The sequence below is a fragment of the Oryzias latipes genome, chromosome 8 (genome assembly GCF_002234675.1).
Source record: "Oryzias latipes chromosome 8, ASM223467v1".
In the NCBI taxonomy this organism is placed as follows: Eukaryota; Metazoa; Chordata; class Actinopteri; order Beloniformes; family Adrianichthyidae; genus Oryzias; species Oryzias latipes.
Genome location: NC_019866.2, coordinates 25,743,862 through 25,758,296, shown reverse-complemented (window position 1 = coordinate 25,758,296; position 14,435 = coordinate 25,743,862). Strand labels below are relative to the sequence as shown.

The 14,435-nt window shown below is 48.5% G+C and overlaps 1 protein-coding gene across 1 annotated transcript; it reads right to left on the bottom strand.

Annotated features, from left to right (window-relative positions):
• Positions 1–1,717: 1,717 nt before the first annotated feature.
• On the bottom strand, positions 1,718–14,176 carry ppl (periplakin). Its single transcript, XM_004086420.4, has 22 exons — positions 14,052–14,176; positions 12,079–12,178; positions 11,174–11,328; positions 10,753–10,873; positions 10,522–10,647; positions 9,993–10,034; positions 9,618–9,779; positions 9,431–9,538; positions 8,721–8,816; positions 8,526–8,648; positions 8,303–8,449; positions 6,991–7,142; positions 6,723–6,826; positions 6,472–6,629; positions 6,212–6,390; positions 5,978–6,116; positions 5,705–5,898; positions 5,476–5,626; positions 5,303–5,386; positions 5,105–5,221; positions 4,810–4,902; positions 1,718–4,723 (listed from the first exon to the last, which is right to left on the bottom strand). The coding sequence occupies exons 1-22, from the start codon at positions 14,099–14,101 to the stop codon at positions 2,051–2,053; spliced, it is 5,274 nt and encodes a 1,757-aa protein (XP_004086468.1). The 5' UTR covers positions 14,102–14,176; the 3' UTR covers positions 1,718–2,050.
• Positions 14,177–14,435: the final 259 nt, after the last annotated feature.

Below are 14,435 nucleotides of genomic sequence, written 5' to 3'. Positions count from 1 at the left end.
TATTAAATGTTCATCTTACTGAAAATACACTACACTTTGTTTTATCTCAATTGAAAAATGATTTACTGTCATGAACCCAATTTTTCACCTTCATCATTTCCACTTTTACTGTCTCTGTTAGTTCATTTAGACTTGTTCCAGAGAGGTAGATAGTTGTGTCGTCTGCAAACAACAGGAACTGAACTCTTTTAGAATCTTTGCAGATGTCATTGATTAACAAAGTAAAAAGTAAAGAACCCCAAAGCGATCCTTGGGGAACTCTGGTAACTACATTTTGGTATTCCAAATTATGTCCATTAACTTGGACAAACTGCTGTTGGTTAGTTAAATAACTCTTAAGCCACTGGAATAACAGACCCCTAATGCCGTATGAGGAGCATTGAGACCAAAGCAGGTCAGGATTTATTCCATCAGATGCTTTTGCAGGTCAATGAACATTCCAACTGTATGTTGTTTGTTATCAGTGTTTTCAGTCTTTGTTATCACCGTGATCTTTCAGTTCGCTCAGTAAATGGCACTGTGTAGAAAATTGTGACCTGAATCTGTATTGTGTCTGCAACACAATGATGCTGACACAACCGTGTGTGTCTGTTCCCTCTGGGAGCTTTCACTGATGTGTTTCATGTTGTAAAGTGGAGTATATATCTAATAATGTTTACAGAAAGGACTGAATAATCAATGATAATTATTGGATGCATTTTGAGGCCTTTCATGTCCTTTAAAAGAGATTTGCTGCATGATAAATGATCTAAATGAGAATGTGAGCTGTGAATGGAGAGAAGAGAGGAAACCCTTTGGAGTTTGGGGACAGAGACGTGCGCAGGATTTCTGAGGGGCCGGGGCTCAAGGACAGAAAAAGGCAGCAAAAATAAATTTAATTTCATGGAACTTTCTTTATATATAAATGCAATCTATATGAATGACTTTAATCATGTGTATCCTTAAAATCTCTGTATTTTGCTTGTTAGGCGGAAGCAGCGCACAGAGTGGGAATAAAATCCCTTTTTTTAATTCATATTTATGTTCAGTTAGTTAAATTTTAAAGATTTAAAATATACTTTTATTCTGTTTGACCCACGACCTACAGTGTGTTTAGAATTTCGGCCCCCTTGCGATGGAGTTTGACACCCTGGTTCAGAGACTCTGATGCAGAGCTGGAGGAGGCAGAGGTGAAGATGCTGAGCTTCTCTTTGGGACCAGGATGGACCAGGAATGAATCCATCAGAGGATCAGATCATGGATGTTCTGGAGATCCATGCAGGGAAGCAGATGGAGATGTTTGACAGGAGGAACAGTGATGATGATGGTGAAAGGATGCTGAGGTTGGAGATCCAGGAGAGGAAGACCAAAGGGGAGGCTCATGGATGCAGAAGGGGAGGACATGAGAGTGGTTGGTGTGAGTGAAGAAGATGCACAGGATATGGTTAGATGGAGGAAGATGATTTGATGTGACCAACCAAGAATGGAGCAGCCATAAGTCAAAGAAGGTGATTAATAATTAGCACTTAAAGTCTTGGCATCTGGACTTCAAGTCTCTTTCTTGCAACGTTTCATTAAGTTGCTTCATCCATCCAGATCATGACTCAATCCAAGAGGTCACCTGGATGATGAGAACCTTCATCAACATGTGGGGCTCCGGTTTCGAGACGGACCGGTTACTAAAGGTGATTGGAGGTGTTTATGAGGTGCATTTAACAGAAATTACACAACAAGATTCAGGATTCCCAGTTTGATTCATCTTTAATTTCAGCTTTCACAGCTTGATTTCCAGAATGTATAAGTTCAACCCCGTAAAGCAGTAATAGTAGCTAGGTCATAGGTCATTAACCCCAGTACAGGCTCAGAGTGGATTATGTTAGGGCAGGAGTTTCAATCTTTGCACAGCGGACACAGAGGAGACGAGAAGCCCATTATAATTAAATGGATTAAAAAACAAACAGCTAAAGGCCCAGTTCCCACAGTGTTGAGAGCAAACTATAAAAAGGATTTCTTTAACCAAAGCTGAAACAGGAATCTGAGCATTGAACCCCAAACCCTTATCTTGACCTGCTCACTTGGTCTTGCCTGATACCATCAAGCCAAACTCCTGAATGGAGATTTCCTTGTTGTTGTACTGCTGAAGATGCCTATCAGTGATGCGGCCAGCTCGCAGCGCATCGTCGATGGAGAACTTCTTTCCAGACTTCCTGTCGTGGAGCACGGTGGACTCCCCTGAAGGACTTTTGACCGAGATCTCCTCCCAGTCACACTCCTGACCCTGCAGGTTCACAAACATCTTCCAGTCGATCAGGCCCAGTTTGTAGGCCTCCTCCGGTCGCATCTCTTTGCCTGAGTCTGGATCGATGATGACGATAGAGCGCCGAAGGTGGCTCTCTCTTTGTTCCCTCTTGATACTAACTGACCCAAGATTCTTCTGCAGCTTTTCAATCTCTTCATCCTTCTGGACTGTTATGCGTTTGAGCTCTGCAAGCTCTTTCTGCAAAGCATCAAGTCTCATCTCCAAGTTCTTCCCGTCATCCCTTGGTGCAGACTCGGTGATAAGCTTTGTCTCGTTGCTAGTAATGTCAATCTCGGACCGAAGTCTGCGGATCTCATTCTGCAGCCTCTGGTTTTCCTGCTGCAGACGGTTGCTCTCGTCTCTGATGTAGTCCAGTTCTTTGGTAGACTTAGTTTGATGAAACTCCATATCTGAGAGCCTGGAAGTAAGGCTGGCGAGCTCTTGATCAAGGTCACGCCTTCTCCTTTTTTCTTCGTCTAAAGTTCTCCGGAGGTCATCAATCTCCATCTCGGCTTCTGGGTCCCTTTCAACTTGGACCTTCTCAGTGCGGACGACTCTTTCCTTCACGTCCATTCTTTCCAAGGTTAGCTGCTGCTGCTTGAGGGCGTCCAGCCTCTTCTCCAGCAAGGTACGCTTGTGCCGCTCTTCATCGAGCTGGAGCTTCAGGATAGAGTGTTCCTTCTCCTGCTGGGGATCCTGCTGCAGCACCACTTTTTGCTTGACTGTCACCTTCTCGCGATTTTCTTTGTCCCGGATTTCCAGCTCATTCAGCCTGATCCGAAGCCTCTGAATCTCCAGTTCCGCCTCACGTCTTGCCTTTCGCTCCCGCTCCAGTTCTTCCAACTGTAGGTCTAAGTCAGCGATCTGTCGTTGCAGCCTTGAGAGTTCTGCTTTTAAGCTCTCCTTCAGTTCTTGCTCCTTGTTGATGGTCTGGACGTAGTTCTCACATTCTGATTTGAGGATAGGATCTTCTACCATCTCGACCACTATTTCCTCAACAATCTTCTCTCTGACCTGAGACAGATCCAACTTCTTTAGCCTGATCTTTTCCTCCTGGGCAGACTTTTCTCTCTCCAGATCAAGGCGTTTCTTTTGCTCATCAGCCAGCTTTCTTTTTAGAATCTCAATCTCTTCCATGGTCTTGGGATCCTCTCTGTACTGCAGCACTTCATTGACCACCTCTTTAGTTTGGACCTGAGGCTTTGTCTCCTTCCATCGTTGAATTTCGTCACGAAGTTGGCGGATTTCCATCTCTGATTTCTCAATTTGGTGTGTTTTATCAACGATCTCTTCACGAAGACCTTCCAGCTCTTTCTCGGTCTGTGGGTCTGTTTTGTACTTGATGACTTCTTTGATCATCTCTTTGACCTCCACCTGAGGTCCTCGGTTCCTCAGCATGGTCAGTTCATCCTGCAGAGACTTCAACTGAAGTTCTGCATCCTTGAAGCGCCTCTGTTGTTCTACAAGCTCAAGACGGAGATTGGCGACCTCACTCTCCGCCTTTGGATCGGGACGGACAATCTCCCTAACTTTTTCCTGGACCACAACCCTGTTCTTCTCCTCCTCCAGGCTTGTAATTTTTCTCTGGAGGTCAGACTTTTCCCGCTGAGAGGATCTGCGTTTGGACTTCTCATCCTCATACTGTCTCCGGAGGTTTTCTACCTCCCTTTCCAGAGCCATATCTTTCTCTACTTTAAGCACCTCCTTGATGGAAATCTTCTCCTCTGCCATGGCCTTCTCCTTCTCCAGCCTTCGGAGCTTCTCCTGGAGAAACTTCAGTTCGTCTTCCAGCTCTTTTCTACTATCCGTCTCTTTTTGCTTCCTTTCAAGCAGGAGCCGGTACTCAGACTGAAGCTGGGGGTCATTCTGAACTTTGATCACTTGCTCCTCGGTGATCACCTCCTGTTCTTTGTTTTTCTCCTCAGCCAGGAGGGTCACTTGCTTTTTTATCTGAGTCAGCTCATTGTCTTTCATCATCTTCTGCCTTCTAAGCTCTTCCAGCTCATCGCGAAGTTTGCGGACCTCCTCTTCCTGCCCCCTGTCCCTCTCGATACGTAGCACCTCCTTTACAGTGTACTGCTGCGCCCCCTCTTTGAGCTCGGTCTCCAGGCCACGCAACTTAAGCCTCAGCACCTCCAAGTCGTTTTCCAGGACATGGGTGTTGCGGCGCTCCTCTGACAGCTTCTGCTGGACCTTATGAACCTCTTCCTCCAGCTGTGGGTCTGGAACATTTTTGATTAGTTCCTTCTTCACGATGGTGTCCTGGGGCTTTTGTCCTTCCAGTTCATAAATGTTGGTCTGGATGCTCTTGATTTCCTTCTCAAGTTGTTCTCTCCTCTGAGTCTCATCTTCCAGCTGCTTCCTGATTCTCCAAGGCTCCTCCCCTGGAGGAGCGGCATGGACAGACTGCACATTTGTAGACTGGATCATAGGGACCTCGGGTTGCTGAATGAAGAGTGAGAATATTATATCATCGGCATAGATTTGTTTGGTTTGCGTGCAGATGCTACAAACGTGGTAAATAATGTTACCTGTTTTAAAAGGCTTTGTGCAAATTCAAGATTCTGGAGCCTCTGCTTGTTTACGGCGTTCACTTCTGTGAACTTGGACTCAATTTCAGCTTCCTGAAAGTGTTAGAAGAAGACATCTTTGTTTCAACAATGATTGACAGCCATCACAGCGGTTCCCTTTCTGCTTTCACTGAGAAAAAGCACAGACGCAGAATTAAAGGAAACGTCTGGATTAGGTGGTGGTGTCTGACAGCCAATCACGAAGGCTGAATCAGATGAAAGAGAGAGAGCAGTGTCATTGACGGCAGCGCCTCACATCTTCTTTGACTTTCACTGCAGGTGATTCCAGTCTGCTTCTCTTGTAGCTCTGAGGTACAAGACCATCCTCAAGATCCAAGACTGACTTGAACTTCTCTGTTTCAGCCTCATAGTCCTGCAGACAAAACTTGTAAACATTTGACCTCCACCTCACTTCAGTTTAGTTTAGTTTAGGGAGTCAGAGGGATATCTGTACCTTCACAGCCTGTTGGTACAGCTTGGCATTTTTGGAGACGTTGTTCAAGTCTGACTCCTTCCTTGTGATGTCAGAGAGCAAGTTCTGCAGAAAAGGAGTTTTGCTGGAGTCAACACATGTTTCAGTGACTGTATTCTTCCACAGCACAGCTCGTGTAAAGGTGGTGATCTCACCCTCTGGTTCTTCAGCTTAGTCTCCACCTGTCTGAGATCATCAGTTTCTCTGGGCTCATAGTTTGGGACACGAGACAGCCAGCTGTTCAAGTTGTCGTAGTCGTTCTGGTAGTTGTTGTATGCCATTTTGGCTCTCTGCAAGCTCTGGGACCTGTGGGGGGCAGCAGAGAAATCGGCTGTGGAGACTGTAGGCCTGGATAGCTGCAGTTCCTCTTTCTCACTGACTCACCTGGCATCGATCTGCCTGTTGAGGTTGTTGAAACGCTTGTTGAGTTTCTGCACATCCGCTTCCTGTCGTTCAATGTCTGGACAGTGCTCATGAAACCTGGAGGTCATGTTGTTGCAACTGTTTCTGGCTGAACGCAGGTTTTCTTCCAACTCCGCCATCACTGAGCTCTTGGACCTCAGATCTGAAGCCATACTCTGGAGGAGCAGCATGAGAATGTGATGAAAATCTGTGGCTCGCTGTGATGCCAGCTGAACATCCACGAATGGAACTTACAGCAAGTTCTCGCTGAGTTTTTTCCAATGAGGACATGTCCCGTGGGGCAACTTCCTCCCTGGCCAGTTTGTTCTCATATGTGGATATTAAAGCTTTTCCATTTTGAATAGACATCTCCAGCTGGTGGGAATTTTTTAGCCTAAAGAAATGTCACGTTTTAGATGAATGCAGTGAAGCAAACCTTGGGCAGAGACTGTCTGAGTTGGGACTTGAAAAGCCAAAAACATGCCATACTTCTCCTGGGAGCACTGTAGAAGCTGCTCCACCTTGGCACACTTCTTCTCCGTCTCATCCGCCTTGCTGTGGAGCTGAGGGGCACTGGCACACTTGGAATTAGAGACCAGGAAGCGTCTGGCCTCTTCCACCTTGGAGGACTTTTCTGGTTTAATCTTGTCAACAGCTGCAGAGATGTCCTGCAGGAAAGCATTGGAAGAGCGTGAATGAGTCTGTTAAAGCTGGAAGTGTCTACCAGCAGGATCAATGAGGACCCTTACCTTCATGTCCTGCAGGCGGTCAGCGCCGTCTTGCAGTGGCCGGCTTTGTTCCAGCGGTGGGCGCACTCGTGCATAAATAGCTTTTTCCTGTTTGTCTAAGTCGGTGACGACTTTATCCAAACCGGCCATCAGCTGGCGGCACTGCTGCTCCTCCTTGTCTACAGTCAGAGTAGAAACAAAGCTGAGGTCTGAGCCCGCTGAGGACGGAGATGCTTTGTGATGTTTACTGCAACAGTCAGTCTGTGCTTTACCTGTCCCAGCTCCAATCTCCTTCTGCAGCTCATTAAAGCGCTTCTGCAGAGACGCTTTGCAGCTGGCTGTTTTCTGCTTGACAGCCTTCTGCTGGCTGACCAGTCTGTGAGCACAAACGCTGAGATTAAGCTCTTTAAGCTTTTTAAAACAGTTTCTACTCTTTGGAGAGCAGCATTTACAGGTGTGGGCTGATCTTCCTGTGGGCTCCTCAGCTGTGTTCCTCCTGTTTAATGCTTTAGATCATTAGGGTGAGGAAAGGTGACCTACTTGTCAGACACAGCCACAGCCTCCGGGTCGGTGGGAGGGATCAAAAAGCAGACTGCAGGGGCGGTCAGTTTACGTCCAGCTGCATCCTTCACGTCCCACCGTGTGCCGTTGTTCCTCAGAAGAGTGTACCTCTCCCCACGCTGGATCTGGCCCTGAACAAATTCAATGTGGTCATTTTGGCTGCAGATGACATCTTCTCCTCAAGACTCAAGAGTGCAGAAGAACACAGAAGTTCTCCTAAGGAATAAAAAGGATGCTGCCTCCTTTCAGGTAAAAGTGATGAAACCTGCTCTCCTCTAACCCAGACAAAAAAGGGAACCATTGAGAAGATAACAGGCTCATTTTGGTTTTTGTTCTGTGGGGTGAATCACTATGTTTACCTGTATTTGTCATGATAAACTAGATTTAGCCAAAGACCTTAATAGCATGGATCTTGGAGCCACCGGCATCGTTTGAGCCGGCTCCATTAGAACCGTCAACGATTTGTGTGTGAATGAGCAGCATTCGTCCCGGTTTTTGGAAGCCCCCCCCCCCCCCCCCCCCTTAAACCAGTCTGGGTGCAGAAGCTGACGTTTCCTTCAGACTATCCATGTCTCTGTTCCAAAATATTTTGCTGCTCCTTCACTTTGTTGGCTAGGAACACGGAAGATGCTGTCTGCGACCCTCTGACGGCGTTCTATCTACTAAAGGCCTAAAGTACAGCGTTCAAACTGAGATTTGTGACAAAAGCTGTTTTATTAAAGAATGTGTCCTTTACAAAACAGTCCAAATAAGCCACACCTCCATAGTCATAGAAAAATAAACTGTTTCCACTGCAACCTGCTCTACAGATCCTTGGTGAACCAGAAACATCTCTGCTCTTCTTCACACTTCTTCAGCATCATCATAAATCCAACAAATATTACGTTTCTCCTTTTTATCAGCGCAGCAGACACACGTTTCAACAGATAATTGTTGAGAAAATGGAGCAAGTTGCTGCTGCATCGCCCCCTGCGTCCTGACTGATGCATTCCAGTCACAGCAACAGAACTGCTTCCAAATGTCCTGACGGAAAGAAATCTGGCTAATTATGTAAGGCTTGTTCCTGGTTTTGGGCAGGGGTTGTTATAGAGAGTGGATAATGAGAAGTGTTCTTCAGTTCCTCTCAGACTTTGTACCTGCTTTATGCTGAAAATACCCATAAAGCCGTTTTCTGAAAGTAACAGTATCCATAGTACTCATCTGCAGCAGTGTAGCCTCTCTTGTCATGAAAGTGCAACACAAACCAAACAGCAAACCCTGAAGCAGCAGCTGCAGTGAACGTGGCGCGTACCTCGTCGGTGTCATACTCGCACAGAGCTTCAATGGGCAGCAGCTTCTGGAGCGTTTCCCTGCGGTACCTCAGAGGGAGAACCTGCAGGCTTCGCTTCTGCAGAGCCTTGACCCGTTCATCCAGATGGTCCATTGCCTTAGCTTGATCCTGCAGACACAGAAGCAGGACGTCTTAGCTTCAGCTCTGCACAGGTCAGCTGCAGTCTGGACTGCAGAACACCTACGTCCAGCTCACTGATGAGGCCTTCCATCTGATAAACATCCTTAAATTCGGGGTTGTACTTCTGGCTGATCTCGGTTTCCAGCCGTTTCAGTAGGTCCTGGGTGTCACGTGCCTCCTTGTTGAACTGCATAGAGAAACAGGTGAGCCTCACCTGCCTGTAAATACGGCAGTCAAAGCACTTCATGTCATGTCTTACCTGGTGGTATTCGTCCATGTGCTTCAGGTGGTTTTCTTCACAAATAAGCAGGTTTAGGTACTCCTTCCAGTCAGCATGAACTGCTTCCATATGAGCCTAAATCAGAGAACAAAACAGTCACGTCTGGAAGACATGGGCCAGCCGGGTTCGAACATCAAACCGCCATAAAAAACAGCTCTGATAACGATGTAAAGGGGGCCATCGGCACGCCGTAGCCACTAGGCGATGAACAAACGCATCAGTCCTTTAAGTGCTTGTTAAGCCACCGGTTGGTCCTCACAGTGGAGGATGACTAAATGTAAACGTTATCCATCCATCTGTGCAGCGGTCGACCGTTTAACGTGGGGTCATGATCGAAAAATAACCTGCGATGGATGAAATCTGTGAGGAAGGATTCCAGATGTTTTAAGGCTGTAAAACTGACAAACTAAACACATTCTGTGGGGAGACGCAGCGCAGAGAAGATTAACAATGATCTGCAGCCAATCAGGATGCAGAACACAATGCCCTGTTCACTGCAGACAGGCCGCCAGCTCACCCCAAAAGAAAACGTTCAGTGAAACAGAGGATTTGTCAGCAACAGTCACAGCAACAGCCTGCGTGCTGCTAACTGCTGCAGGTCAGTCAGAAGTTTGAACATTAAGGTCCACTAGTGGGTGAGATCTCCACTGAAGCATCATGGGAGTCAGATGCTGACGCTCTGAACGTACCTCAATGACAGCCTTCCCTGGATGCTGGTCACTAATCAGCTTTTCTCCATCATTGTTCAGAGCCGTTATACCGATTTCTTTAGACTCCAAACATCTGCTGATGAAGTTCTGAAGAGTGAGATGGCGTTTCATTAATCACTTGGAATCCCTTTTGGAGGGACTTGGTGTCCTAAAAGACTCTAGCTACCTCATAGTGCCTCTTGCGGGCTGGGTAGTCCAGGTTGAGGTCGCTCCAGTCATAGTTGATCCTCTCCTCCGCCTGCTGGTCCATCCAGTACAGCTCGTTGGTGCAGCGCAGCATGTAGTCGCGCAGACTCAGCAGGTCTCGCTGGCGAGCGCTGGAGCTGGTCTAGATCAGACAGGAACACATTTGGAGGGCTCAGGGAGCGCAAGAGTGGGTGAAAGCACTGACGCCTCCGTGTCCCAGGCTGAATCCTACAGCTGCTAGCATGTTGAAAGGAGCGTGTGACACAGAGAGACCTTCAGAGCTCTGATCGTTCCTTCCTGCTCTGAGACGGATTCATAAACTGAACTGAAGGGATGAGTGGAAACCGTTTCTCACCAGCAGCTTGTTGTACTTCATCTGCAGACTGCTGACATATTCCTGCAGAAACACAGAGAGGTCCCTTCATCACAAAGCTGGATTACACAGGTCCGGGCCCCCAGGGCCGCTGTCCCGCTCCTTTTCTGAACTACAGCAGGAATCCACCTGATCCAGGTAACAGCAGCCAGGACCACCAGGACATGGAGGTGGACACCCCCCAAACTATGTTCTGCAAACAGCTGACTGCAGCTGTCCAGAATTTGCATCCACCTTTGGTTTATTTTAAGCAATCAAAGCAGAAATGATATCAAAACTTAAACGTGATCTATACAAAGATTCATCAAACATAGGACAGTCAGCCATAAAAACTGGTTGCAAATCACACATAGGTTTAAATACACCAGTAAATAGTTCAGTTATTGCTCTTAAACAGAATAAACATGTCTGCTCTTTGCATTTGGTTCGTGGAACTATGAACTATTGAGACTGTCAGAAGGAGCTCAGTCGATTGTCTGAAGGGGATCGGGAGGAAGGGAACTCATCCCACCTTGTCTCCGCTGGCAGAGATGTGAGGGGCCAGAGCCTCCACCTCCCCATGGAAGATGTTATGCTCCACCACCTCGGCCTCCACAGTTGGCAGGTCCTGGCCAAAGCCTTTAGAGTCCAGTTTTTCCTGAGGAAGAAACCTGGGGTTGGTGTCTGTCATGCAGTTCTGCTCACTGATGGAGATGTGAGCTCTTCACATGAACCTTTCAGGAAACCCTCTTCAGCGTCTCACCAGCTTCTCATCCATCATGTTTCCCCAGTTGATGGTGGGCACCCCCTCTGAGCGGATCAGCTGGTAAATGTGGTAGTGGTCCTCCTTCAGCTTCATCACCCTCTCACGCAGCTGCTTCATGCTGAACACACAGACATCCTTTAGGAAACACGCAGCTTCACGTGCAGAAAATCCATTTAATCCTGATGAATGATGCAATTCCTCTCTTAGAATGTTAGCGTAAATGTGTAGTCACAACACACACTGTCACATTATTCAGTGTATATTAATTATTAAGTCTGTAACCATCGTAATCTGTAATGGTGACGGTCAAAAAGCTGCATTTCTGTCTGGAAGACCCTTCCTCAGGATTCTCCTCCTCTTCCTGAGGAAGGGTCTGAACCCACATGCTAGCGTCCCAGAACACGCATGAAGAACTCACTCCTGCTGGATCATCTCAGCCTGCGGGTGGAGGAGGCGCTTGGTGTTCACGGCGTCCTCATCCAGGGCGTCCAGCAGCTCCAGGGAGTTGAGGATCCTCTTGTTGGTGTCGTCCTGGTACAGCGGCTGTTTGCCTTCGTTGATCTTACACACGTCCTGCAGAAAACCAAGATGGCTACTTTCAAACGAATCGTTCTGTACTGGACCTAGATACAAGACATGATGCTGTGCTGGAGCGTTTACTCGCGTCAGAGTCTCATGACTAGTCTACACCACCAAGTCAAAGTTTTTATTTCCTTTTGGCAGACATTTTTGTCCTCATGTTAATGACATAACTGCTGAGAGAGTTGGGTTTGAATGCGTTTGGTCAAGCAGACTTTGGTTCGTCTACATTTCCAGCAGACACTCAACTACAGACTAGACGGACCAGCCTTCATGTTTGAATGAAGCAAATGTTCCCCGTTTTGTCAGATTAGAAGACTGACAGAACGTTGACCTCGTGACCTTCTCTGGTACAGCACAACTGTCTTCAGATCTGGGTAAAGGTACTGTGGTGCACGTCTGCCAGGCGGTCCAGCTCGACAATGACGTCAGAGCCATCACTGCTACCAAATTAGTTGCAACTCAATCTGATGGATTTTTGTTTTTCTTTCCTGGAAAATGAAGGCTGCCATGAGTGTGTGAATGTGACTGTAAAGCACTTTGGGCCTTTGGGTAGACAAGCACTATACAAGTGTTCATCATTCACCATTTCCACAGACATGTCATTGAAGTCTAAAGAGTGAGGGATTCTGTTCTATGGTCACATTGTTCAAGACCAGCTGTGCTCTGGTTCTTAGAACCAGCCCAGAACCAACAGTCTGGTTGAGGATCTCAAACATCGGCGTCCTGGACCCTCCTTTGTACCTTGTTCAGGTTCTGCTCGATCTCCATGATGTTCCTCTCCACTTTGTCGGCGTTCTTCTGCAGCTTCTCGACCAGAACGCTCAGCTCCGTGGGGGCGGCACTTCAAGACAGACACACATGCGGATTATTTAGGCTTTTCAAGCAGCAGAGATCAGCTGGAAGCCACTTTCACGCTTCATGCCCTGCAGACCCACAGTTCAGACCACAGCCTCCAGGAGGGCGTGGCCGGGGAAGGTTACAGCTGACATGTGAAGGAATCTGGCCCTTCAGGTTGCTTCGTAATGCCACCCAGCAGACACTCCCTGTCAGGCCACACAATGAGCGTGCACGTTGACTCACAACATGCACCTCCTGTAGAAACCCACAGAACAGGTCTGTTGAGCCTGCACGTGCACGTTGTGCACGGAGCCCAACTGTCTACAGCCAAACTGACAGATCGACTAAAAACAACCCGAGTTTTTCTGCCTTCAGCGCTGAGAGGCGGCGTTAGAAGACAGAAGAACAGAGTTCTTCCACAAAGGGGCCCAATGTTTGTTGAAGACATAGCCCCCCCCCCCAAACTGCAAAAAACTTCTAGACGTCGTGAATTGAAACAAAATGAAGAACAGCCGCTGCATCCGGTTTGTTTTCTGCTGCAGGGTTGGATGAAGAACTAATGTGTTGCTTTCAAAATAAAAGCGTGTTGACTTTGAAGTCATTTGCACCGACTTAACTCCGCCAGCTGGGGGGGGGGGGGGGGGGGGGGGGGGGGGGGGGGGGCTAAAGTATACAATACATGGAGTGGCAGCAGGTTTGGTGTGGCGCTGTGAGATGACAACACGTCTGATTCCCCCACATTCCCCTGTCAGGCCGGACGGTGCGTCTCACAAACCAAACTTCAGAAATGAAAATGCTGAAGGTCACACATGTTCACACCTCCAGTCATGGATCACATGCAGGTCAAAGGGCTGAGACTGGACCTTCTGTTCTTCATGCCACCGTCGGCCAACCACACTGGTAACCATGAGGCCGTGCAGATGGCGTGCACTCGTCTGCGCCTCATGAAAAACAGACAGGGCGCCTATTGAGAAGCAGAGCGGCCCGTTCCCTCCAGCAGGTGAGCACAAACGCCGTCATTCAACGCTTGGCACTCAGAGACGAGTTTGAACAGGTGCCGAGTGCTGTGGAAGCCGCTGGCAGAACGTTTGTGTAGCTTCATCCAAGGGGGGGGGGCTCCTTTCACACAAAGCTGATCTGCCAAGGTTGATGAAGGATTCGGCGTTCCAACAGACACCAAAGGTCTGCTGAGAACCACAACCTGGTTCAGTTGCTCTCTGCTGATGGCAGAAAGGTTTGAAACCTTCCAACTCAAAGTCAGTAGCTCTAAAGCCCCCCATGCCACCCCCCACCCCATTTTCCCTCTTTTCAGGGACAGGAAGCTCCCTGTCTGGACTCTTCTGCAACGACACGCCTCCTGTTGAAGTCCTACACATTCGATGGGTCTGGGAATCGTGCAGCGGCTGAGAGCTCTGTCCTGAGAAGAGGGCGTGGCAGCAGGAGCAGGGTGGATTTCACAGGGATCCACTCCACCACAGCACGGAAAGATCCACAGGAACACTGCCTCAGTCCCTGCAGGACTTTGCTGAAGGCAAAGAAACATCTGTGTTCACATGGAACCCCTGACACAGACCCCAGAACGGGTCCATCAGCCCAGGACTCGGCAGCAGGACAGTGGATCTCCTTGGACTGCCATAAAGTCCCACTCTGGACTCCAGGAAGACATCAGAGTCCAAATGGAGAACCTTCTCTAAACACCAGAACTGCTGAACAACAGAACCCAGGAGAACATGACCTGATGACGGAGAATCACAGGATCGGCGCGCGCACCTCAGCTGTTCCTCCAGCTGCAGGAGCGTGCACGCGGCCCTCGATTCCAGAGGTTTGAACCCACAACCAGGACAAAAATCTCCCAGACTAACACGCGCAAGACTCACGTGGGTTTGGGCGGCGTGACCGCCGAGGACTTGCTCTTCTTCTTCAGCATGGCGGATCACCTGTAAGCTCCTACAACCAGCCGCTCGCGGGATCCAGGTGAGACAGAATGAGGTGCGCTGCGCTCGCGCCGCAGGTGTTGTTTGAGGGGCGTGTCTGCGCGTCCTTCACAATCAATGTCACCGAGGCGCAGGCGCGACGCGCACACCTGGCTGCCAACAGTGACAAGCCACGCCCCGAAACAACTTCAACATACCTGTAGCACCGGGACGGATGGGCGGGCAGAACACGCCTGTGCGCGCGCGCGTGCATGGATGAGGTGTGACCGTCAGGACTGTGGTCTGTCCTGTGCGCGCGCGCGTGCATGGATGAGGTGTGACCGTCAG

Excerpts from the sequence above, each read along its gene's own strand:
- ppl (XM_004086420.4), bottom strand. The coding sequence starts at position 14,101 with ATGCTGAAGAAGAAGAGCAAGTCCTCGGCGGTCACGCCGCCCAAACCC. Across the intron at positions 8,450-8,525 it reads GCCTCATCAGTGAGCTGGAC|GATCAAGCTAAGGCAATGGA; the intron begins GTAGGTGTTCTG and ends CTGTGTCTGCAG. Across the intron at positions 5,899-5,977 it reads AAACTCAGCGAGAACTTGCT|AGTATGGCTTCAGATCTGAG; the intron begins GTAAGTTCCATT and ends CTGCTCCTCCAG.